The sequence below is a fragment of the Haliotis rufescens genome, unplaced genomic scaffold (genome assembly GCF_023055435.1).
Source record: "Haliotis rufescens isolate VD_foot unplaced genomic scaffold, xgHalRufe1.0.p SCAF_17, whole genome shotgun sequence".
NCBI lineage: Eukaryota > Metazoa > Mollusca > Gastropoda > Lepetellida > Haliotidae > Haliotis > Haliotis rufescens.
This window is the reverse complement of record NW_025963857.1, coordinates 4,885,008-4,910,153: the sequence shown is the minus strand read 5'-3', so window position 1 is coordinate 4,910,153 and position 25,146 is coordinate 4,885,008. Positions and strand designations below refer to the sequence as shown.

The 25,146-nt window shown below is 38.4% G+C and overlaps 2 protein-coding genes across 3 annotated transcripts in view; one reads left to right on the top strand and one right to left on the bottom strand.

Moving 5' to 3' along the window:
• Positions 1-7,136, bottom strand: part of LOC124143904 — a 33,490-nt gene extending 26,354 nt beyond the window's left edge. Inside the window, exon 1 of one of the 2 annotated variants that reach the window (XM_046513093.2) lies at positions 7,026-7,136. The gene's annotated coding sequence lies outside the window, so the exon portion shown is untranslated. The remainder of the gene's footprint in view (positions 1-7,025) is intronic. The other variant, XM_046513179.2, reaches the window with a different exon arrangement.
• Positions 7,137-7,949: 813 nt separating this feature from the next.
• LOC124144039 (meckelin-like) overlaps positions 7,950-25,146 on the top strand; it is a 36,096-nt gene continuing 18,899 nt past the window's right edge. Inside the window, exons 1-8 of the mRNA XM_046513299.2 lie at positions 7,950-8,188; positions 13,522-13,610; positions 14,681-14,783; positions 16,549-16,645; positions 18,792-18,864; positions 21,890-21,964; positions 22,860-22,925; positions 23,389-23,510. Of these exons, the coding sequence (XP_046369255.2) occupies positions 7,987-8,188; positions 13,522-13,610; positions 14,681-14,783; positions 16,549-16,645; positions 18,792-18,864; positions 21,890-21,964; positions 22,860-22,925; positions 23,389-23,510 (827 nt within the window). The 5' untranslated portion in view covers positions 7,950-7,986. The remainder of the gene's footprint in view (positions 8,189-13,521; positions 13,611-14,680; positions 14,784-16,548; positions 16,646-18,791; positions 18,865-21,889; positions 21,965-22,859; positions 22,926-23,388; positions 23,511-25,146) is intronic.

Genomic DNA, 25,146 nt, shown 5'->3' with positions numbered 1-25,146 from the left:
ATTGGTCAAGATGTTTGAAATGTTTAGGATGGACAGGTCACATGCTCATCTGACTTTCAATCAGGTGAGCTAAAATTAAATTCTCATTGTGTGCAGACTTGTTTTATGTTTACGGTATTATGTATGTATTGACTTCTCTCATGAACAGTTTGCAGTGACCACACTACATGAACACAATGCATTATCTGAAGGGGCAACATTTAACCCTCATTACTAGCTTTTGAAGCTAGAATGGATAAAAGCCCTATTGTAATTTTTAGATTCAATATTATTATTCCACCACTTGATAGTAACAACGGCAACCCTAGAACAAGACATCCGATTCTGTACCTGCATGTGGACTCTTGGCAAACTGTGCATATACAAGAGCTTCATTGCTTTCGAGAATAAGCGCCAATAATTCAAAATTAATATAAAACAGTTTATAACTTTGCCTCTCGGCAGCACATCCAATAACTGTCAAACTTTGCAAGTTCTAACAGAATCAGACGAAAATCACTCTTTGTTCTTGGAAACAGGTCATATGTCGTGTACATGTAGTTTGGCAGTTAAACTTGATATGTTTTGCAAGTTAAAATTTAGCTTTCTGGAAACATTTTTCAAAAGTGAGTGAGTTGGGTTTAATGCTGCTTTTAACAGTATTTCAGTTATATCATGGCGTGTCAGCTTAATGTGGGAGGAAAGCCCGAAGTAATGTAGGTTTCAGACGTTTACCACTTCAGTGAAACCCACGAGCACAGGTATGGTGCTGACAAACCTAGACACATAATGGGGGAGAGCTGGGATTCGAACCCACAATCATAGGTTTCTGGCGTGCCAAGGGCGCAACTCTGCACAGGAAATCCACCGCACCTTAGGCTGGGCAACCCTTGCTCGCATTTTTCAAAAGCTGCCCAGAAACTACAAAATTTGATACTTCATAACTCGCTACAATGGTCTCAGATCATTTTACATTGAACCTATCTCTTGTTTGGTTGCAATGTAAACCAAAGAAAGATGCTGTAAGTGGGATGCTCCCTGCAGATTATTACCATTGCACACCATTAAACCAATGGCATACATTTTAGCTAGACAAACCTGTGGATGGATGACAAAGATATGTCAGTCATTTTGATGCATGAGCCATGTAGCCCTGGCCTAGCCAATGCCAAGACACCAATCACATTCACTGTCAAGGCAGGGGCAAGGGTTCTACAGCCAACTTGAGGACTTTCTTGTGACTACTCGAGACATAAACCATGTTACCTTTCACCTCAAAGGGTGTCGAGTTTCTGTGACATGTTCGGAGCAGGAAATTGGGTTATACTTTTTTAGCAATTGTATTTTGCTCGGTCACATTCAGACAATTTTATGTTTATGGCTATGTTGAATAGTTAAGGTTTGTCAGTCAAAAAGCATAAACCAGTCCATAATTCAGGCAGACCGATCTCAAATGAAAATCGATTGTTTATTTGTTGTTTAAATAAACAAATCAGTGAGAAAGATTGATTCACTGAAAAAGAATAATTAAAAAATCACTCCAGATTTTTCTCAAAACCCAGAGAATGGAGTGATTATCATGATTATTGCTTACGCTGGATCAGCAATCTGGCAGGTACAAAAGATGTTGAATGCAAGGCAATGATTAGCTGTGATATATCAAACTGATGAAATTTATTATTATTTCAAAAGACCTTGTTGGCTTCTTCTACATGTTTTCTTTTGGCATTGTTGGTTTTACTTATTATTGGTTTTGTGTGTCAAGGAAAGGTACAAATCCTTATTAAAAAGTGTTGTTTTAACATTTTGCTTTGGAACCCAAAATAGCAACACTAGTGACATCAAATCTCTGAACTGTATTCAAGAAATACACTTTCTCTTGCAGGGTATCTTATATCATTACTAACTGAGGCAGTCAGTAAATAGTGCTGCTTATCCAAACATATTATGTTTGTTTGTATATATGTACGGTTTAGCTTAATACGTAGCCAACATTGAAGTTATGACGGGCAACAACCCCCTCCCTCCCGAGTCCTCGAGGTTAGGGCAATGAAAAGTGCCCCTTAACTTTCAGAAAGTCTTATCATAGACATGTGGAGAACATTTTCGAACTTGACACATCAGTGACAAAATAATGTCCAATGCTGTTCCCTATCTTGACTTGTACCATGTTTTCGTGGCTTTTCAGGTGAACAATTGACTTGCTTTTGCACGAGTTTGTGATGGGTGCCACCGGTGGGGCAGAATAGGTTAACCTTTTTGTGAACACCTGGTACTATTTTATAGTGATTCGCAAACACATGCTGCTCATATAAACGGAATCAAACAATCGCGATTTCTTATGAACGCAGATAGGGTTTTTGTCGTTTTCATTGTCATATTTGACTGAAACAATGTGTAGCTAACTTTATTCACTGAAAGGACTATTTTATTTAGTGTTTAGTGACATTAAGATTCCAGATCGGAGCAAACACAAGTTACCGCTTTCCAGATTTAAATCACTATTCAAGGTTCACTTACAATGAAAATAAATTACACTTATATCATGTGTATGTTTGGAAATAAGAGAATAAGGCAAAGGTTGTTATAGACGATGTAGTATTGCGCTGTAAATCAAAGGTTTCCACTGACCAGCTTCCCAAACTGATCGATCCAACACCCGTTTGTGAGACATCTGATAAGGGGATGGTAATCGTATTGATTCCTGTGTATGAAACATGCAGTGTTCAAAATACTGCAGAAACCCGGTGTTCTTGAGGTTTCGGATAGAGCATACTGATCTTGACACTTCTTTAATCTTCAGTTAATAACATGAGGGTTATAATAACAAGAATGTATCACCATAAAGGATAAATTTTACATTTATCCTTAATTTCTGATACCAACATGAATAAGGAGCACTCAAAGCCACTGGACGATTCAAAAGGTTCTCCATTTTTTTCGGACAGCAATGGAGTAGTGATATTGAAGTAATTCACATAAAACCATGCAATGCCAGATTCTGCTGCATATAATTTGTATAACTAACTACCACATATGACAAAAACAAACGGTCATACAAGATTCACGACTGCGGCCAGGTTGACGTGTCATGTGATAGCAATGTGCACAAGCTAGTTGTATGGATTCCTATTCCTACGAGACCGAGATGAACCCAAATGGTACAAGGTAGACACAATGTGTGTAAACGGTATGAAAATGAATCGTAAAACTTAAAAAAAGGAAGAACAGTTCACAAACCATGTTAACTAATATATTGTGACCATGGTCATTCCTTTTATGGAGAACTGCTCTCACATGACTAATGAATTTGCATGGTAGCATGTATCCTACTGTTGTCGTTGAGATGTGTGTTGTGCACGTTGCATCACAAATAAGGTTCGCTAGTAATTTAATGAACTGTGGTTCTTGAAACATGACAAAAACACATTGATCAATGGTTGCACTATGGTCAGTCCCATTTCTCATGACATGTGTTTCTGTTTGGGTTAGTTCTGACTACATTTGTATTTGTGGTTGTGTACAATGAAAATAACTGATTTAAAAGAGATTTTCAATTTAAATATGTTCAGTGTATTGGTGTTGTGTGCAATGTCTTTATTGCAAGACCACCAGGTTTACAACTATGTGGAAGGTCACACTATGATACCCATCTCGAAACACTGGTGTCATCGTATTAGTGGTGCCAGTGTGTATTTCACTTGAGTGAAACAATGGAGACAGACTTTCTTCTTTGTCACAAAACGTAACAAGGAAGCAAAAACCAAGAATCAAAACAGCCGATTGTATGATGCAGGCATTGTTTCAAGCTCAAATTTATCCCCACCCTCTGCCATGTTGAGCAAGTGTGTCCCTGGCCATGTTGAGGAGCCCTAGTGTTAAGCCTTGTGATTGGCTGTTGAAAAGAAAAGACAAGTTGAAGAGTGGCCAACGTTTCTCTACAGCACAGCTTGCATAGTAAGATAGGGTCATTCATTTGTTAAGTTTTGTTTCATCATGTATAGTGTTACATGTATCATATCAAAGGCCATGTATCAATGGTAACGCTGTGCATCCGGGTTTTTATGTATCGTTTCACATTTGTGTGACATGTAAATTTTCATTCACGTGTTATTTTATCAATCTCATTCAAATCAGTACTATTACTCAGATATGATACCTCTGTGCATGAAGATCTGACAAACCCTCTGTAGGTCAGCTTAGTTGAACTTTTGCATTCAGCCAATCTGTGCTGATAAATAATTGGTACAAGTGAGGAAAGCATTCAGAGCTGCATATCAAATTTCTTTATCTCAAGAAATGAACAAAACTATTCCAATGCAAAATATTTAGGAAGTGTCCTATGCTGTCCATTATACTGAAGACATTTTAAACATCTAGTCTTTTGTGACCTCCATGGCATCCACATAAAAATAATATGTTCAATTGATGGTATATTTTTGGTCTGTGTTTTTTTTCATTTTGTACAGATGAAATGACGCCAGATCATGTGGGAAAGTTAGCATCTGATTGGCTCAAGAAGCTATGCCTCCTTTGTTTAGATTGGGAAACATATTTTGCCAAGGGTTCAGCTGACGTGACCTCTCAAGGAGGAGGGTTTGTCTGATCTTTACAGGGGTGTCAAGAGTAAAAGAACTTTTAATTTGACTGCATGTCTTTCAATGTCATGTATCTGAAAGTAACAAGCACACATGAGAATAGGGAATTACATCATTTCATGGACAACCATGTCTCAATATCCCCTTTTCGTCAACAAGAAAGTCATCATACAATTAGGCAGATGAACATTTAAATTTAATACTGTAATATCTATGATAACAAAACATCTAACGTGTGACCACATGGTCGGCTGTGTGATCTTAATGTTCTACCATGTTTCAATACCAGCGACTTTAAATAATGCAGTTTTGCGACAAGACGGTTACACATGACTGCTTCTTTGAAAATTATATATTCTAATGAGTACGATGTTTTGTTTGTGCATAGCATCTGCTATTCTGAATAATCCAATAACAGCTCCTCACGGCAAAAAATCAGTTCGGTCCCGACTCTTCAATCAATGTACGCACTGCTTGAAGTTGTTTATTTTCGTTGGTCATGCGAAGATCACGAAGAGACATGTTGCTCAAGGTAGCGTATCTTAACCACAAAACATACGTGACGATAAGGAAATTCAATGTTGTGCAAGTAAAAATTGAGCGTTTTCAAATGATGCCGGTATTAACACACACACTTTCCACACATGGGTGTGAAATCTACAACGGATAATTGGCACCATCAGTTTGCTGTATTATGTTTAAAAATACCCTTCAATTTCTCAGAAGCGAACTTATTTCAGTCGACAAAGTAATGTTTTCATATTGTTGCTGATGTGATGAAAACATTTTATATAATTCCTTTACAACAATGATCAATTGCTGTTATAGTATACAATGTTTTGAAAAACTTTGAAAAACAGTTTGTTCATAATTATATGGCACACCTGTACCCCTTGTCTCTACTCTGAGACCTAAAAAGATATGTTTGATCATTTTCTTTTCTACAATTCATATTTTTTATCAATATTGGTTGGTTCATAGAAATCTGAATTGGCTCCTTGGTGTGTAACATGTGTAATGCACTATTTGAAGCAAGTAAGCTGTGACTCCTGGCATTTGTAATTTAGCAGGTTACAACATTGTAACATGGTAACAATCATTTATCAAGTTAATAATTAGATACATTAGTTTTCACAAATGCACAAATGAATAGCAGTATCCCTAGTTTTTATATAATGAACTTTTGTCTTCCTCCAAGACTAAAATCAATTCAGATTTGTTTCTAAAATGAAAAAGATGTGATTTATTAATCAAAATCAATGTGGTAATTTAAGAAATTGATTTGCATGGGAAGTGGTATTGAGGACATTACCTCATTTGAGTCACAACCAGATAGATGGAAAGATGAGGACAGTATTAAAATATTACTTACAATTCATATTCACCACAAGCAGACAAATAGAATCAGTTATTAATTTAAACTGTGTTAATAATAGTAATAGTAGCACAATTAATATTTGCGTGTCCTGTTAACAGGGTCAAACTATTGAATTTTGCATGATTAGTGTCAACTTGCAACTTGTATACAGACGAGGTCCTCCATTGTTAGACATCATGACTATCCATGCCTTGATGAACTTGTTTGGGTCTCATTCTTTTCACCATGCTGATAAGTTTCCACTTCTGAACATGGTTGAGTAGTCAGGTGATAGTCCAAACTCATGCTCCAGCATTCATTCGTAATGCGAATGTCGGTGTCCATAGCCAAAGTGAAGATAAGCTCCAATTTGTCTAGATCTAGTTGGTCTTAGTACACGTGCTGTTAAAAATTAGGTTTGGTGTTTTTACAAAGTTGTGTTTCCCCGCAGCAGAACATTACAAGATACTCACTTTTCATAAATTCTTTCTTCGCAAATGGGACATAGTTCATGTAGTTATACTGGTACGAAGGGAGATTGGAGAATTGTAGGCTACATAATATCTTCGATTGGTCAATGGATTGATTCAACACGTGGATAGGTCGTTCGATCGTTGATTCCTAATTAGAGTGAGAACTATTTAAACTCTCCAAACGAATGAACCCAATACGTACATTGAAGAAGGACGCTTCCGTATATCATACACGAGTTCTCGCTCTCTTAGCGTTCCCGACTTTCGTTGTGCTTCCGCACAATTTGGCGTGGTCGCTACGGTCACGTGACGAAAAACGATGCCTACATTTCCATTCACCTGTTATTATCACTTTAACATCCACTATCTTAACGCACAACGGTGAAATTATTAATTCACATCTAATGTTTCGTCAAAAATACATCAACTTAGCCAATTGTTACAAGAATGTCCTGCTCGCAAAGCTACAGATACATCGAGACGCCATTTTGATCCGTCTACAAAGCGCGGTCTCTTCACTATTTCTGTAACCGACATAACTCTCAATCGATTTCAGTGAATCCTTGCGCTTGTGCCATAATGATTCGTTAAAGGCAAGCATAAACCGTAACAATCTACCTCCAAAGTTATAAACACGTCTTCTTCAGCATCTTCTTTCTTGAATGTACATTTTTAGGATATTCTACAATCACCCCAGAAGTGACTCTATGCAAATGGCGTTAGTGCGCAACTAAAAGAAAAAAAAACAGATACTGAAAAAAGGCTATGAATATATTACTACAGTTTGATTGAATCCCCAATGGACTAACACTATGTCAAACAAAATCGCACTTGAACCATATATTATTTTTTTCATTCGTAGCGAATTAATTAATGCAGCAGCAAATTCCATTCTCTACACAACTGACTCCATTAGGTAGCCGCTCAAAGAATAACAACAAAATTACAATATAAGCAAAGTACATTACTATTACGCCGGTTTATAGATGATTGTGACTAACGACATTTCGACTGCCTGCATAATATACTTAGTTGTATTGAACAAAATATAGTGAAGGAACAAAGAAGTTCAAAGTAAATGTTTATTGACCTAAATTAGTTGTGCATATAAATTGCAACTTTGATAATGAGAGTGCTTTTCATGAAATCACTAAATGGTTCTGAACAAAGCCATTATATAAATATATTCCATTATCACTAAAATATATGGGAATTATAGGCTGCTTATGAAATATATATACACGAAGAAATTCAATATCTGTAAGTGACAATTTAGAAGCTGTAGTATCATTGAAGATAGAGTTTATTTATAATAATTGGATGCCAACTTTTTTCCTTTTTTTTCAATGCGACATTTTATCTTGCTTGATAAATTCCAGCATCTGTACCGAAACGTCACATTGAAAGAATACAGAAGTTGAAATCCATGTCAACACTGTATTTAAAGATATAAATAGTTTTGTATTCATGTACATTTTCAAATACATTAGGCGCTTTGAGAGCCAAGTGACACGTTCGCTGTTGTAAACTTGAATAGTCGTGAGGGAAGTAGTATATTGAATGTTTACAGACAACCAACATGGCGGGGATTCGAATGGAATTCCTATTCTTACTCATCGTCGTTCATGTAACAAATGCTCAAACGTACTACTCATCATTCCAAACTAAAGCTGACTGTAAAAACGGACCAAGTGAACTTTTCCACGAATTTTACGATGCTGTCTCAATGACCTGCCAACCGTGTAGTGAAAATAGCACACTCCAGAAAGCAAGCTCCGATGGTAAGTGCTATTCCTGTATGAACAAGTCTGAGACCGAACTAGTATTGTGCGTCTTGCCAGTTGGACTTGTTCACAGCACGGCATAAGTAATAATGAATTGTAATTGAAAAGTTAATGGATAGCCATGGACGAGTAGTTATAAAGAAAATAGCACCATACTGAAATGGCCCCAGACAATTTGGAGAAAATGACCCCAAATTTTTGTGAAAATGGCCATAACTTTTGGAGAAAATGGTCCCATGTTTGGGAGGAAATGGCCCCAAATATAACTAAGTTGGCCGATTGTTACATTAGACCCTTGTCTCCCATTTGACACTATTAACATTGTTATTTTGTTTGTTTTTCATTTTGTAGTAGCCTGCAACCTCGGGGTATCGCGGTACTTGTCATGTATGCTAAACGGAACAAAATGCACTCACTAACCTTTATGTTTATTCGTGTTCTCTATATCAGATATCATATATTTGATCTAACAATGCATATTTTACTGATAAAAGTTCATTATTTAAGCTCCGAGTAAAAGCCGGGCCTCGCGCTGTTTGACAAGGGAGAGAACTCCATCGTATCGCGGTACAGAGAAAAGTTGTGTATGGAGGTCCGAATTGGACAAAAAGAGGACATAATTCTACCAACCACTTGGAATGATCATGCCAGACATCAGTGATTTGTCCAGACAAGTGCAAAGACAGCACAAGTAAAATTCTAAATGTGTTATCAGCAATAGGTATTGAATGCATTTTTAATGAAAAGTAAGAGAAAAATATTTTTATAAGTCAACAACAAAATATCAGAAATGATATTTTAAGATTGTCTAAAAAATATTGGATGACAATAATTTGTCACAAAATGGAAAAATGTTAAAAGTCAACAATAAATATATAAAAAGCACTCCTAGTATGCCCAAAGTATGTATTTATCTTTTGATTACTAGTGAAGAACGTATTTCTAAGTTTGGCATTATGGCCCTTATGATCTCCCAATAGATTCTGGGCACAGAGCGGAAAAAAATGTGCGGACTATGTAACTTCCGTTACCTCATTAGTCGCCATGAATATGCAGATGATCTAGTTCAGGTCGATAGAGAAAGTTTACTTGGAGAACTGCGGGTTATATCGTTGGCCATTGACAGATGGGGGTAAGGCAATATTACAACAGATGCCAGAAATATGTATCAACGGTTTAATAACTCCTTACTTACAGCAGACGGAACATTCCGAGGAAATTGAAAATGGTTACGAAGTGAGCACTTCCTAGCTACTGATTTGCATTAATAGACAGCCGCTAAGAGGCGTGTCCCGCGTGAACTATCGGAAATTACAAATGCCGCGGTACCATGGGGTCTGAGTATAATCAATGGCACTTAAAAAGCCAGAGATGCCACAGACAATAACTCATACTGAAGAAGTGAAGATTAGTGATGCCCCAAAATTGGTCCCATATATTAATTGTTATTTTGTTTCTGACAATAATTTCGGAGAACCTCTCGAGAAGTGAGGGCTTAGTTTATCCCCGATCTGTGTAAGAAAACGGTTCCGAGAAATCAAAAGGCTTTACCCTGTGACTCTTGTCAGGGATGGATTAACAGTGTATGTGAACCTGGAGTTCAGTACAAGGAGCTAACACAAGAAGAATCCTCTGGAAAGATGGGCAGATGACAGTTTTACGACTACTGACTGCATGCAGTGCTATCCATGGACCACTACCTCAGGAAGAGATGGACTTGGAGACCATGTGACATTGTGACATTCCAGAATATCTTGTCAATAAGTTAACTAAATGTCTAAACAATAAATCAGCAGTAGAAATGAACATTTTTTTGTCCACTAGTCCTTATAATGACAACATATAGCAAAACACTTAAAAATGTCAAATTTCTTCTTGTCCTTATGATACTTTAACTTCTAGGCAGTTTGGCAAGGACTACAGGTTTTTAAGGGTTTTGCAACATGTTATCATTATGATGACAAGTGGACTAAAAGTGTTAGCTTCCGCCCCTGTGTCATACTGTTGACGTCACACTGAAGACCCGGGTTTCGATTCACGACATGGGTACAATTTGTAAAGCCCATTTCTGGTGTCCCCCGTTGTGATATTGCTGGAATATTGATAAAGGGACGAAAAACCAAACTCACTCACTCACTCACTCATACTGTTGATGAACAGATGAGATGCATTCCAGAGTGCTATAGAAAAAAACGAGCATACACAGTGACATACTTAAAGCACACTTATGTTCTGCAATGCACAGCATTATCCAACATACACTCATAATCAGGTGATTCAGAACTACAACATGAACTGGTTTCCGTTTTGCATTGAGGAATATTGACTCATCTGCCGTTTAGGGTACTGGAAATTGTTATGTATTCTGATTTAGGCTAGGATACATTTCTGTTCACTGAAACGTACCTCAGATACATACCTGTAGTACCCATGCCAACGACCCCTTCAGTCTCATTTATGATGCTGTATCAAGTGTGTGTAATGAACTGTTACACCACTGCTACAGGCTGATGCCATTTGTTTATTCGGCTAGTCCCCACAGTGACAGGCTGATGCCATTTGTTTATCCGGCTAGTCCCCACTGTGACAGGCTGATGCCATTGGTTATATCTGGCTAGTCTCCACTGCTACAGACTGATGCCATTGCTTATAACCAACTAGTCTCCACTGTGACAGGCTGATGCCATTGGTTGGCGAAACCGCATTATTGGTGGTTCGAGAAGGGAGCTAACTCCGTTTGCCTGATCGAAAGTTCGAGGTGGGCCCACATTCTAAACTAAACGCACTTGTTGTTGAGAATATGTACAACGTAAACAAACCCGCATTACGAACTGCTATTTTGTCTATTTAAAATAAGTAACCCGGTAACTGGATTAGAATGTACAAATGCGATGACAATACAGCAGAACTCACTTCTATGAACATCGCCAAACTAGGTCGTGGGTCATTAATATTCATGAGTTATTCCTTTTATGGAACAAGTTCTCGGAAAAGTTTGAGGCTTGTATCATGTCCAAGATCAATTCAAGTGTAGACATATTTACAGGCTTATATCGCCACCAAAACTTATGATTAGATTGTTGTGTTATTCTGGAAAAAGTAGAATGAGTGGTATTGCCTCTGTAAATTTAATTTGAAGTAGATCTGAGTTTCTTGTTTTGTAACTATTTTTGATAAACTAGTGTGATCAGCTATAATGACGTTATTCACACTTCAAAGACTGTGTGCATTTATACAGATATTTCCCATCAATATTAAAAAATATGAATAATATATAATGTCACATACCCATGCAAAGTAATGACAAATGTGAGCCAACTAGCCTAAATGACTTAGTCAACCCAATGAAGCCCAGCGATTTACAAATGTGGGCCCACCTGTTTCGAATCACTATAAGACGGGAATTACGTGGGCCCACATTTTAGAAAATGGTTATAAGTAAGCCAGGCTAATGAAGCTTAGCGATTTATAAATGTGGTCCCTCCTGTTGCAATCACTATGACGGAAGAACGTCTACATACTAGGCGATATACAAATGTGGGCCCACTTGTTTCGATCACCATATATGATGGGAACAATGTGGGCCCACATTTGAGAAAATGATTATCAATATTAAAGTAGAATTTTGCAATTAATAAGTGTGGTCCCCCCCTGTTGCGATCATTCAATATGCCCATATTTAGGAATTGATTATCAGAACTAAGTAAACAACCTAACGAAGCTAGGCGATATACAAATGTGGGCCCACTTGTTTCGATCACCATATATGACGGGAAAAATGTAGGCCCACATTTTCTAAAATGGTTATCAGCACTAAACCAATCTAAGAAGATGTACGGATGGAAACATACATATATAATGCATTCAAACATTTAATTAAGAATACGTTTTACCTTAGGGATAAGCTGGGCGTTTAAAGCTGGACCAACAATGTACAGCATGACTGACGCCATTTCTCGCAAATACGAAAACAACGGAGATAGCTCACGTTTGAAATTAGAGTGACCTCCCCAATATGAAACACTGATAATGCGGTTTAATATCTGGGTAGTCTCCACTGCTACAGACTGATGTCATTGCTTATATCCAACTAGTCTCCACCGTGACAGGCTGATGCCATTGGTTATATCTGGCTTGTCTCCACTGCTACAGACTGATGTCATTGCTTATATCCGACTTGTCTCTACTGCCACAGGCTGATGCCATTGGTTATATCCTGTCACAAGCTGTTATATCTAACTAGTCCCCACTGTGACAGAGGCAGATGCCATTGGTTATATCCTGTCACAGGCTGTTATATCTAACTAGTCCCCACTGTGACAGAGGCTGATGCCATTGGTTATATCCTGTCACAGGCTGTTATATCTAACTAGTCCCCACTGTGACAGAGGCTGATGCCATTGGTTATATCCTGTCACAGGCTGTCATATCTTACTAGTCCCCACTGTGACAGAGGCTGATGCCATTGGTTATATCTGGCTAGTCCCAACAGTGACAGAGGTTGACGCCATTGGTTATATCCTGTGACAGGCTGATGCCATAATGGCATTGGTTATATAAAGTGACATAGGCTGACACCATTGGTTATATCTGGCTAGTCCCAACTGTGACAGAGGTTTGACACCATTGGTTAATGGTTATATCCGGCTATTACCAAATCAGATCAGTGGTTTATGTAAAATAACTCCATTCTGAGAGAAAATAACTAGCCTTTCTATATTTTGACTCGACTCGACTGACTGACCAGTGGTCCAGTCTATCCCTGTGTGATACTACTCATAATATCAGTGGTATTTGTAAGAATAATTTTGTGACTGGCCCTCAGGGCTACCTCCACTTTTTTACCTAACCTGCCTTTAGACAATCTGACTAGGCAGCAGAGCCAGGGTGCCGTTCCACACAGCGATCTTGGTGCTAAGGTGATTGTAACTCCCATACCTTAACATAGACTTAGGACAGTCGTAGTACTAAGGTTGTTTTGTACAACAGCACCCGTGACAAATTTCTTTTAAGTTCAACTGTCCTTAATCCAAATAAAAATTTCAAGTCATCATAACAGATATAGTATTTTCGTCATAACACATCTGTTATCGAAGGGAGGTAATCATGGTAATGTCAGGAGTAGAAACAAATAATAATTATCAATTCCATTTATGATTGTTTATTCCATTTGTTATGACTGGTTACTTTGCTTTTGATTTAACCCTTCCATGTTTTAACTGGCCATGGGCCAACAGACCAGTGGTTAAGTCGACCTCTGATTAAACTTACCTCCGACATGTGTGTATGTTACAGAATGTTTACTCACTCTCAACTCTTCCCACTTCCAGGTCTTACGTGCGAGTGTAACCCAGGGTTCAAGTACACTGCAGACTTTGGTGGCACCCAAGTGAAGTGCCAGGCTTGTCCAGCTGATCAAGTAAGATTGTTAAGCTGAGTGTTGTTTCTCTTACATGTCTTATGTTTTAGGGGGAACGGGTGGCCCAGTCGTCTCAGGCGTCGCAATTCGCTGTGCAGAGTTGCGTCCCTTGAGCACGCCAGAAACCTATGATCGTGGGTTCGAATCCCGGTTCGCCCCGATTATGTTTCTAGGTTTGTCAGCATCATACACGTGCTCGTAGGTTTCACCGAAGTGGTAAACGTCTGAGACCTGCATCACTTCAGGCTTTCCTCCCACATTAAGCTGACACGCCGCGATATGACTGGAATACTGTTAAAAGCGGCGTTAAACCCAACTCACTCACTCACTCCCTTATGTTTTATCTCTCGCACATGTTTAGAAATAATAGCGATGTACATGTCACTCATGTCGCTCATATCATAAATAGACGGCATACTTTGCAATTGTCTGTGAAAGAAATATACAGGAGTTTTAAAAGAAATGCAATTATATTTGTTATTTCTGTTGTAAGCAAATTGACAAAGATGAATGTGAGTGAGTGAGTATGGTTTAATGTCACTTGTAGCAATATTCCAGTAATATCACAGCAGGGGACACCAGAAATGGGCTTCACACATTGTACCCATGTCGGGAATCGAACCTGGATCTTCGGCGTGACGAGCAAACGCTTTAACCACTAGGCTACCCGACTGCCCCTATGAGGAAGTGATATCAGAGAGACGCATATCAGTATTTTCAAGTGATACAATGGCACATGGACATCTGCAGGAGCAAGTTTCAATGCCTTCTTTTGTAGATACATGATAAAGTGTGTGTGTGTGGGGGGGGGGGGGGACTTTTTGATTCCTAACCCTTACCATAATGTTTTTCATATCCTTTTCTTTGGGTTTAGGGTTAGAAATTATAAATAAGGGTTTATCATTTGGCAAAGTATAGAAAATGCCATGGAAAGTTGATTTGTGAATTCAGTCAGTTATGTATTTTGTTCATTCTATTGTAAGGGTCAGCTTTACATTGCTTTGGATTTGTTTTGAGTCTGGTATTCTGAACAGGACTCATGTTTGTGTTTCCCATGAACTGTTGTCTAGGTTACGTCACCAGATGGGTGGGAGTGTGTTACATGTCCGGGGACTGTCACTGCCACTAAGACCTGTTCCAGCTGTTCATCATCCACTCGGCCGCAAGTACAAGGTATTCATATTATTCATATCAACATGATGATGTACCCCCACTGCAGAGATATACTGATCAAGCATGTTATGAGCAGGGTGGGGGGGCATGGCCGACCCAGTCGTCTAAGGTGCCACAATTCGCTGTGTTTAGTCGCGTCCCTTGGACATGCCAGAAACCGGTTCGCCCCGATAATGTTCTAGGTTTGTCAGCACCATACCCACATTAGCATGATTAGTGGGTTTTACCAAAGTTGTAAACGTCTGAGACCTGCATCATTTCGGCCTTTCCTCCCAAATTAAGTTGACACACTGTGATATAACTGGAATACTGTTAAAAGCAGTGTGAAACCCAACTCACTCACTCACTCACTGTTATGAGCAGGGAAATGGAATCCGAAGTCCCGTCAGTATACCACAATATGATATGTATCATGATACTTTGTTCATATTACGATGCATATTGCAATACATAATTCATGGCAAGTTTCATAGGGCATTGATCAGAAATTGACAAAGGAGACAAAAATGATATGGATAACAACTTCTTTATTATACTGTAATAGTGATGTTTCGGTATAGATTCTTATACGATTGTCAAGCAAGACTGAATGAAGATCTGGGGTATAATAAGGTCTTCAGCAACCCATGCTTGCCGTAAAAGGCGACTATGCCTGTCGTACGAGGCTTGTGTGATGCATATCATCGTATCCCATTTGCATGGATCAATGCTCGTGATGTCAAACACTGGATTGTCTGGTCCAGACTCGATTATTGGATAAGTTTATAATAGGTTTGAAATAGTATAAATCTCTGTTGATAGGATTGTGGCGGCGAATCTGGACTGCTTCTGCTAGTTTTCTTTTAGTGAAGTCGTGGAGATTGATGGGAGAGGATTCGAATGTTTTCCCAATTCACTCACTGTTCGTGACTGAGTAGATGTTTCTTTAAGATGCATCAGCAGTATTGCTGTTATTTGTGGCTACTCACTGTTAGTAGTTTTTGTGGTGTTATCAGTTAAATCATCAGCATTATCAACTTTCCAGAATGATGTGATCTGTTATTGTTTGTTACTGTGATGTTTGACACCGCACTCAGCAATATTCAAGCTATAATGACAGAGTTCTACAACAATCAAATCTGGAGGGGACATTCCAGTGGTTGACATCAACTCAAGAGCATTGGGGATACGATGACATGCATCAACCAAGTCAGCGAGCGTGACCACCCATTCCTGTTAGTCGCCTCTTACAACAAGCAAGGGTTGTTGAAGACCGGTTCTAACCCTAGATTTTCATTTGCTGTTGTTAGTAATTCCATCCTCATCAGAGAATACAATGATGAAAAGGATATAATTTGGAATACCGTATTCAACGTAATAAGCACCCCACTCTAATAAGCGCCCACGGTGATATTTGCTAATGTATTGGCACGTGAACAATCCCAATTAGCACCCCTTCTGATTGATCAATGTAAACAAGACTTATTCATTCATGTATAATACGCACTCCCGTGTTATATGCACCATTAATTATGGGCAATTAAATTCTGAAAAAAATACATCTGCCGTACATAAACATTTCAGGCTGTCAGCATAAACCACGAAATTTATCTTTCAACTCTGTTTTTAGTTCACCAAAATAATATTTTAATAAGAGCCCCCTATTCCAATTTTGAGAGCGCCCTGGGCGCTTATTACATCAAATACGGTATTGCAAAATGTAAGTTAAAAGCAAGTCCCATTATGTTCAATATGTTCTACTAAGTTTATACATGTCTGTTTACAGTGGGTCGTGGAGTTGATGGAAACTGGGTCACAGCTGCCAATGCCAGAGTCTGTCAGAACTGTGCAAATTACACTTCCCTCAACTATGCTGGAGACAGGTAGAAAATATGGTATTGTTTTAGAATATAAGAATGCTGTTTTGAAATTTCAGCTGACCAGCTTTCTTAAAAAAATTTATGGAAAATGTAATAATAAAGGTTTTTTTAGCATTTGGAAGTTGGAAGAACCTGAAACTTTATGGATAGTGAATAACAACTTTATTGTCATTTGTTACGAGCGTTTTCAGGCTATTTGATGATGAGCCTTGTGATAACAAGAAGATGACTAGGGGGACAATATAACAATAAGACAAACAAGATGTCCAGTTGTGGGTACTGATTGGTTAGAGCCCTTTAGAGAACACGCTGGGTAGGCAGATGCCTTTGTTTCTCTTAATGGCTGGCTTGTTACATTGGATTTTGATACTTTTTTCCTCTTTTTCAAGTGATTGAGGTTGGTTTGGTTTAGTTAAGTTCATTGCCAGAGTGCAGACATACTATTTTTAATCTAGCTGATATTGGATACATTTTTGTGTGTCCATATTTCTGTGTAAGATATATCTACCTAACTTATTCAGTTTGACCAATCTCTTTTTCGAAGTACAAAACGTGGAATCATTAAAAATGGAGCAACTTCTATAATATGTTCTATAATATGATCCACTCTTATGAATCCCGGTAATTTCTATTTGTCTCTATACGTTTGCAGCGCTTGAATTTTTTTTGTCAAATACAACTTGTCCATCAGGGCAAGTAGATATTATTTTGTGCTTGTCCTGCAATGTTTTCGCTTCTCTTAACATTGCTTAAAATTTGTTTTAAAGTTTCACGTTATTAAGACCTTTTTCTGCAATTTAACCTTAATAAAGTAAAAATTCACAAATATATTCTGTGATTTTGCATGATATTATGCTGACTGAAGTTAATTCATAACTTGTTCATTTTCACAGCAATGAACGTATTTCCTACTTTTCCCATGACAATTTAATTTTTTCATTTCTGAACTTGTTTAGCCCAGTCACATCAAATGAAAGACAATAAGATTAACGGACTTAACTAGATTTACTACTCAACACCTGTAGGAGATTATGATGCTTGTCCTGGACTAAATGAGAACTGAGAATCTAAGATTGTGTCCACGAACAGTGCTTAATATTTGACAATTCAGTGTCAGTGATAATTAAAGGGTCGATACATCAACGGTTGTGTGTGTTTTTATGTTTGATCTTATGAAGATTATTTCCCAAGAACAGAAACCAAACATTTATTAAGTTTTTACTATGTTAATGTATATACAATAAACTACAAGTATCAAATGGCATTGCATGGATAAGTCTATTAGAATGAAGGTTTTACCATTGTCTGGCCTGAATCTTGAGATTGTTTTGAAGACAATGTAGGCAATAGGAGAAGTCACCCGAAGGAAGGTATGCCCCATATCACATATCATCATGGATTTGGTCCCTCTCCTATCTAACAGTATTGAAATTGTGCATGAAACTCAGGGTGTCTTTGTCATAGTCCTAATGTAAAAAGTAAAGATTCATGTCGTCATTTGATTCAAATACTATGGCTTCCACAAACCTGAAGGACCCCCTTAATTCGAACACTGTTTAATATATACTAGTACTTATTACTAAGTGAGTGGGTTGGGTTTAATGCTGCCACTAACAGTATTCCAGTTATATCGCGGCGTGCAGCGTAATGTCGGAGGAAAGCCTGAAGTGATGCAGGTCTCAGACATTTACCACTTCAGTGAAACTAACAAGCACGGGTATGGTGCTGACAAACTTAGAAACAAAATCGAGGCAACCAGGACTCGAACCCACAATCATAGGTTTCTGGTGTGCTCAAGGGATGCAACTCTGCACAGGAAATCGCGGCGCCTTAGACAACTGGGCTACCTGGGCCCCCAATTACTAATAATACTAAGCTTTTTATTGGGTCATCAGATGTCATTCGAATTAAAGATACACATGTACACATAATGAGAAACAGGTTTGTGTAACATGGTCATGGAAATGATCCCTGTCAAAAGTGGAGTTGTATACATGCAGTCAGGATGTACACGACGTATGTGGAATCTTTGGTACACATTTTCAAAAGTCTTGTTTTATTACTTTTATGATTTACCAATTCACCAATACCTATGTCATTGATGATTTTGCAAATTTTGAATTTGTTTGCCATGACTTCTTGATTTCAGATGTGTTCGGTGTAACAGGATCCTGGGTATCCGAAGTAACCTGTACACCTGTGTTTGTGAAACAGACAATGAGGTAATACTGACGTGAGACGTGGAAGTGAGATCACATGAGGTTTTGTGGAAGTGAGGTCATGTTAGTTGTCATCAGGGTTATGTGGGGCAGAATAGCTGCAATAGTATCTGATGCACCTGTTCGTCAGTATACCATGCTTGTTACCAAATGCTTTGAACCCCTGTTAAATGATGGGATTGGCACCTCCCTTAAGATTTGATACATTGCAATACCAAGAGTATCAAGTTGTGAGATCTCTTGTTTGCTTAATTGTCCCCAGCCTCTTTCACTTGTGAAGAAAGTATCTTGTACTTCCATTGCAATAGTAGCTGAATAATCAATTGCAATAGTAGCCCATACATCCATTGCAATAGTATCTGATACATCCATTGCAACAGTAGCTGAATAATCCATTGCAAAAGTAGCCCATACATCCATTGCAATAGTACCTGATACATCCATTGCAACAGTAGCTGAATAATCCTTTGCAATAGTCGCTGAATAATCCATTGCAATAGTAGCTGAATAATCCATTGCAATAGTAGCTGAACAATCCATTGCAATAGTAGCTGAATACTCCACTGCAATAGTAGCTGAATAATCCATTGCAATAGTAGATGATACATCCATTGCAATAGTATCTGATACATCCATTGCAATAGTTGCTGAATAATCCATTGCAATAGTAGCTGAACAATCCATTGCAATAGTAGCTGAATACTCCACTTCAAAAGTAGCTGAATAATCCATTGCAATAGTAGCTAAATAATCCATTGCAATAGTATCTGATACATCCATTGCAATAGTATCTGATACATCCATTGCAATAGTCGCTGAATAATCCATTGCAATAGTAGCTGAATAATCCATTACAGTAGTAGCTGAATAATCCTTTGCAATAGTAGCTGAATAATCCATTGGAATAGTAGCCCATACATTCATTGCATTAGTATCTGAATAATCCATTGCAATAGTCGCTGAATAATCCATTGCAATAGAAGCTGAATAATCCATTGCAATAGTAGCTGAACAATCCATTGCAATAGTAGCTGAATACTCCACTGCAATAGTAGCTGAATAATCCATTGCAATAGTAGCTGAATAATCCATTGCAATAGTAGCTGAACAATCCATTGCAATAGTAGCTGAATAATCCATTGCAATAGTAGCTGAATAATCTATTGCAATAGTAGCTGAATAATCCATTGGAATAGTGGCTGATACATCCATTGCAATAGCATCTGAATGATCTATTGCAATAGTAGCTGAATAATCCATTACAGTAGTAGCCCATACATCCATTGCAATAGTATCTGAATGATCTATTGCAATAGTAGCTGAATAATCCATTGCAATAGTTGCTTGATAATCCATTGCAACAGTAGCTGAATAATCCATTGTACTAGTAGGTGATATATCCATTGCAATAGTAGCCAATACATCCATTGCAATAGTATCTGAATAATCTATTGCAATAGCAGCTGAATAATCCATTGCAATAGTAGCTGAATAATCCATTGCAATAGTAGCTGAATAATCCATTGCAATAGTAGCTGAATAATCCATTGCAATAGTAGCCCATACATCCATTGTGATAGTATCTGAATAATCCATTGCAATAGTAGCTGAATAATCTATTGCAATAGTAGCTGATACATCCATTGCAATAGTATCTGAATAATCTATTGCAATAGCAGCTGAATAATCCATTGCAATAGTAGCCCATACATCCATTGTGATAGTATCTGAATAATCCATTGCAATAGTATCTGAATAATCTTTTGCAATAGTAGCTGAATAATCCATTGCAATAGTAGCCCATACATCCATTGCAATAGTCTCTGATATGCCTATTGCAGTAGTATCTGATATACATATTGCAGTAGTACCTGATACGCCTATTGCAAGGGACGGTGGGGTAGCCTAGTAGTTAAAGTGTTGCTTGTCACAGCAAAGACCCAGGTTTGATTTCCCCATATGGGTAGAATATATTCTGGAGTCCCCGGCCGTGATATTGCTGGAATATTGCTAAAGGCGGCGTAAAACCAAACTCACTCCTTCATTACACCTGTTGGTATAGTATCTGAGACACATGTTGCAGTAGTATCAGAGATACATGTTGCAGTAGTATCTGAGACACATGTTGCAGTAGTATCTGAGACACATGTTGCAGTAGTATCTGAGACACATGTTGCAGTAGTATCTGAGACACATGTTGCAGTAGTATCTGAGACACATGTTGCAGTAGTATCTGAGACACATGTTGCAGTAGTATCAGAGATACATGTTGCAGTTGTATCTGAGACACATGTTGCAGTAGTATCTGAGACACATGTTGCAGTAGTATCTGAGACACATGTTGCAGTAGTATCTGAGACACATGTTGCAGTAGTATATGAGACACATGTTGCTATAGTATCTGAGACACATGTTGCAGTAGTATCTGAGACACATGTTGCAGTAGTATCTGAGACACATGTTGCAGTAGTATATGAGACACATGTTGCTATAGTATCTGAGACACATGTTGCAGTAGTATCTGAGACACATGTTGCAGTAGTATCTGAGACACATGTTGCAGTAGTATCTGAGACACATGTTGCAGTAGTATCTGAGACACATGTTGCAGTAGTATCTGAGACACATGTTGCAGTAGTATCTGAGACACATGTTGCAGTAGTATCTGAGACACATGTTGCAGTAGTATCTGAGACACATGTTGCAGTAGTATCTGAGACACATGTTGCAGTAGTATCTGAGACACATGTTGCAGTAGTATTGTATTTCTCTGGGATAGAGTGTTTTGATGATTCATCTCATAGTCACCCTGACTCACCCATACTATTTGTAGTTTAGAAGTTCTGTTGAAAAGCTACTAGTCCACAGTCCATAACATCCAGTTGGCAAGTTTACTATTTGATTATTGATTTCTATGCTATAATTTTATAAAACAACATGAATCATTACTTTTTGGCTTGAATGTTTTCAAGCAAATTATATGCTGAAGCTAACATGATATATCATTATGTTGTTGGTCTTGTTTCAGGCAAATGGTTATTGTTTTAAACCTGATGATAGCATTCCAAATGATGATCCCACCCTCTACAATATCCCACTTGAGGTGAGCTCATTATGCAAATTATGGTTTTAGTTTTTAAATGTTTTCACAAGTAAATCCTTAGCTCACCTGATTGAAAGTCAAGTGTGTTTATGTCATGCCCAGCTTGTTTGGCTGCCAAACACATCCTCCTTAGAAGCCACTGAATCAATGAAGCTGAAGCTCCACACGCTTGCTCCAACCAATGAGACCAGGGAAGATCCGGGGTAGAATAGGTCTTCAGCAACTCATGCTTGCCGTACAAGTCACACTTACTCAATCTACAAAGCCATGATCAGCAACCCATGCTTGCCTTAAATTAAAAGGCGACTATGCTTGTCGTAAGAGGCGACTAAGGGGATCGGGTGGTCAGGCTCGCTGTCTTGGTTTGATGCATGTCATCGTATCCCATGTGCATGGATCGATGCTCATGACATCAGTCAACGGATTCTCTCAAAATGCATGTGACCCATGAAGATCCGGGGAAGAATAGGTCTTCAGCAACCCATGCTTGATTTAAAAGCCGACAATGCTTGTCGTAAGAGGCGACTAACGGGATCGGGTGGTCAGGCTTGCTGACTTGTTAAATGAATGTCATTGTATCCCAATTGCATGGATCGATGCTCATTATGTCAATCACTGGATTGTCTAGTCCAGACTCGATTATTAACAGACCGCCGTCATAAAGCTGGAATATTGCTGAGTGCGGCATATAAACAACAAACAAACAAACATCAAAAAAGTTAATTTAGCAGACCAACTATACCAGAGGATCGTAACACAAACTACTTACAGTACTGCAATTTAGGGTGGTTTGCAGCAGCTTTGGCTTTGGGTCCACATCAAGCTAACAAATCATATTGTTGAAATACAAAGCAATGTTGTCTTTCATCCCACATTGATGTTATTACTGATTCAGGCTGGTGGCACTGTCAAGTCCAAGTATTTTGAGGAAAACCTGAGAGCTGTTACAGTTCTTTGTCAAGTAAGAATGTTTTCTGACATCAATGTGCAAAGTCTGTGCCAAAGACTTTTGAAACTTCTAGCCTAAACATGGCTTTTAGCATAATTTTCTGTAGAAGTGAATGTTATATGGATTATTACTAGTATAGCTTAGTAGAGTGAATAAAATTTTATTCCACTCAGGCTTCGGACTGCTGGCTAAAGTCGCAGACTGCATTATTCTGTTATGATAATTTGTTGATCCAGACATTTTGGGACATTTTTCAAGAAGACAAACTGTCCTAATTACAAGAATTTCACTGTCCTTAAAGTACAGTCCAAGATTACACAAGTTTAAAATAATACTGTATGCGTTTATCTCAGATAGAGAGCAGTTCAAAGGATTGATGTTGGATAAGAGATTTAATTACCACATTCCGAGTGGGTCAAAGAAAGAAGTCTGATCTTCTATATTTAGACTAAACAGTGTGTTATTTTCCTTTCAGGCCTATTCCAACATGACGGCATGTCAGCAGCTAGCCAACATGTGCGTGCTCCTGCTGTATGATCGTGGATCGTCTCGGACAGGAAGTGAACAAGCCTGTACCATCTTAGAGAAAATACCAACGTGAGTGAACTCTTGAGAGCTTAGTATGTTTTGGAAATACAGATCGTCCATGCATCAGCCGTGGTATAACTCACAATAAGGTATACAGCCTCTCTTAGACACCCAGAGAGTGAGTGAGTTGGGTTTAACGCCGCTTTTAACAGTATTCCAGTTATATCACGGTGTGTCAGCTTAATGTGGGAGGAAAGCCCGAAGTGATGCAGGCCTCAGATGTTTACCACTTCGGTGAAACCCATGAGCACGGGTATGGTGCTGACAAACCCAGAAACATAATCGGGGCAACCTGGATTCGAACCCACAATCATAGGTTTCTGGCGTGCCCAAGGGACACAACTCTGCACAGTGAATCGCGGCGCCTTAGACGACTGGGCCACCCGTGCCCCCAGACATCCAGAGAACTACTGTAAACATCATGCATTCTCAGTTTGTAGTTAGTTCTGCTTGAACAAGACAAAAAAATATTTTCTATGTTTTCATTTTCAGTTAATTTTATTCAGTTTCAATTTGAAGAAAACTTGAAGCATTGAGAACTGGTTCAGAATTATGGCCATCAAATGCATTATCGGGTATTCCATGAGGACTACCATCGTGGATTTTACTAGTCCTCAGCACAATTTAGTGGTATCAAGCTAACAGACTAGCATAAATTTAGCGGATAAAAAAAAGGAAGTACCATAGACATTGATAGCTAGAACTGATTATGTGGAAACTGTTGGTAACTAGGTACATTTTGCTGCATCCCCTGATGTTTGGTTTTGTGGTTTAAAGAATTTTTGCTAAGCACTAAGTTTTGGCAGGTCAAATAGGAATAAATTTGATTGGCTCAATGTTTATTTAGTTTTGTCATAAAGTTGTTTGGGGCAGCCTGTTTCAGGGAATGGATACTTTGGGTTCAGACACTTAACAAGACTCGACTGTAATAGGATTTTGGAAATGTCTTAGAAATAGTGAAATAGTGTACAACAGACATTTTTAGATTATTCCGTGAGACCGAGTCAAAGCTTAGTGCTTCCATACTATGAAGAAAAAGGTAATCAAGTGGTCACCTGAAATGGACTGTATGGCTAGCCATACTGAATGACCAGTGTCATCTGTGACCATCACCTTTGTACCCTAACAGCTGGGATGGACAATCTCAGTATTTATTAGGAATGGGTATTGGTGTTTTAAAGCGAGTCACAATATTTTTGGATACACGACTGTCTTGCAATATCTATCACAATATATTGTATAACTATAAATTTTGAATTCAGGAGCAATCTGAAACATCAAGGTATAGATTGAAGTTCATCAATAGAACAAAACAAGACGCTGGTACATTATGATGTTTACTCCTTCAATAAATACACAGCCTTCTTGGAGCCCCTGACGCACGCCCAGGATGTACGCTTTGGGGCAGTGATGACTTAGCATTACACCATTGCCACAGGCTAATTTCCATATCACATGACTAAACTTTACTCTTGTTTGTAAACAAAACACTTATTATGAAATTGGAGCGACCCGTGAAGATCCGGGGTAGAATATGTCTTCAGCAACCCATGCTTGCCGTACTAGAGGTGACTAAAGGGATCGGGTGGTCAGGTTCGCTGACTTGGTTGCTGCATGCCATCATATCTTGATTGCGTGGATTGAT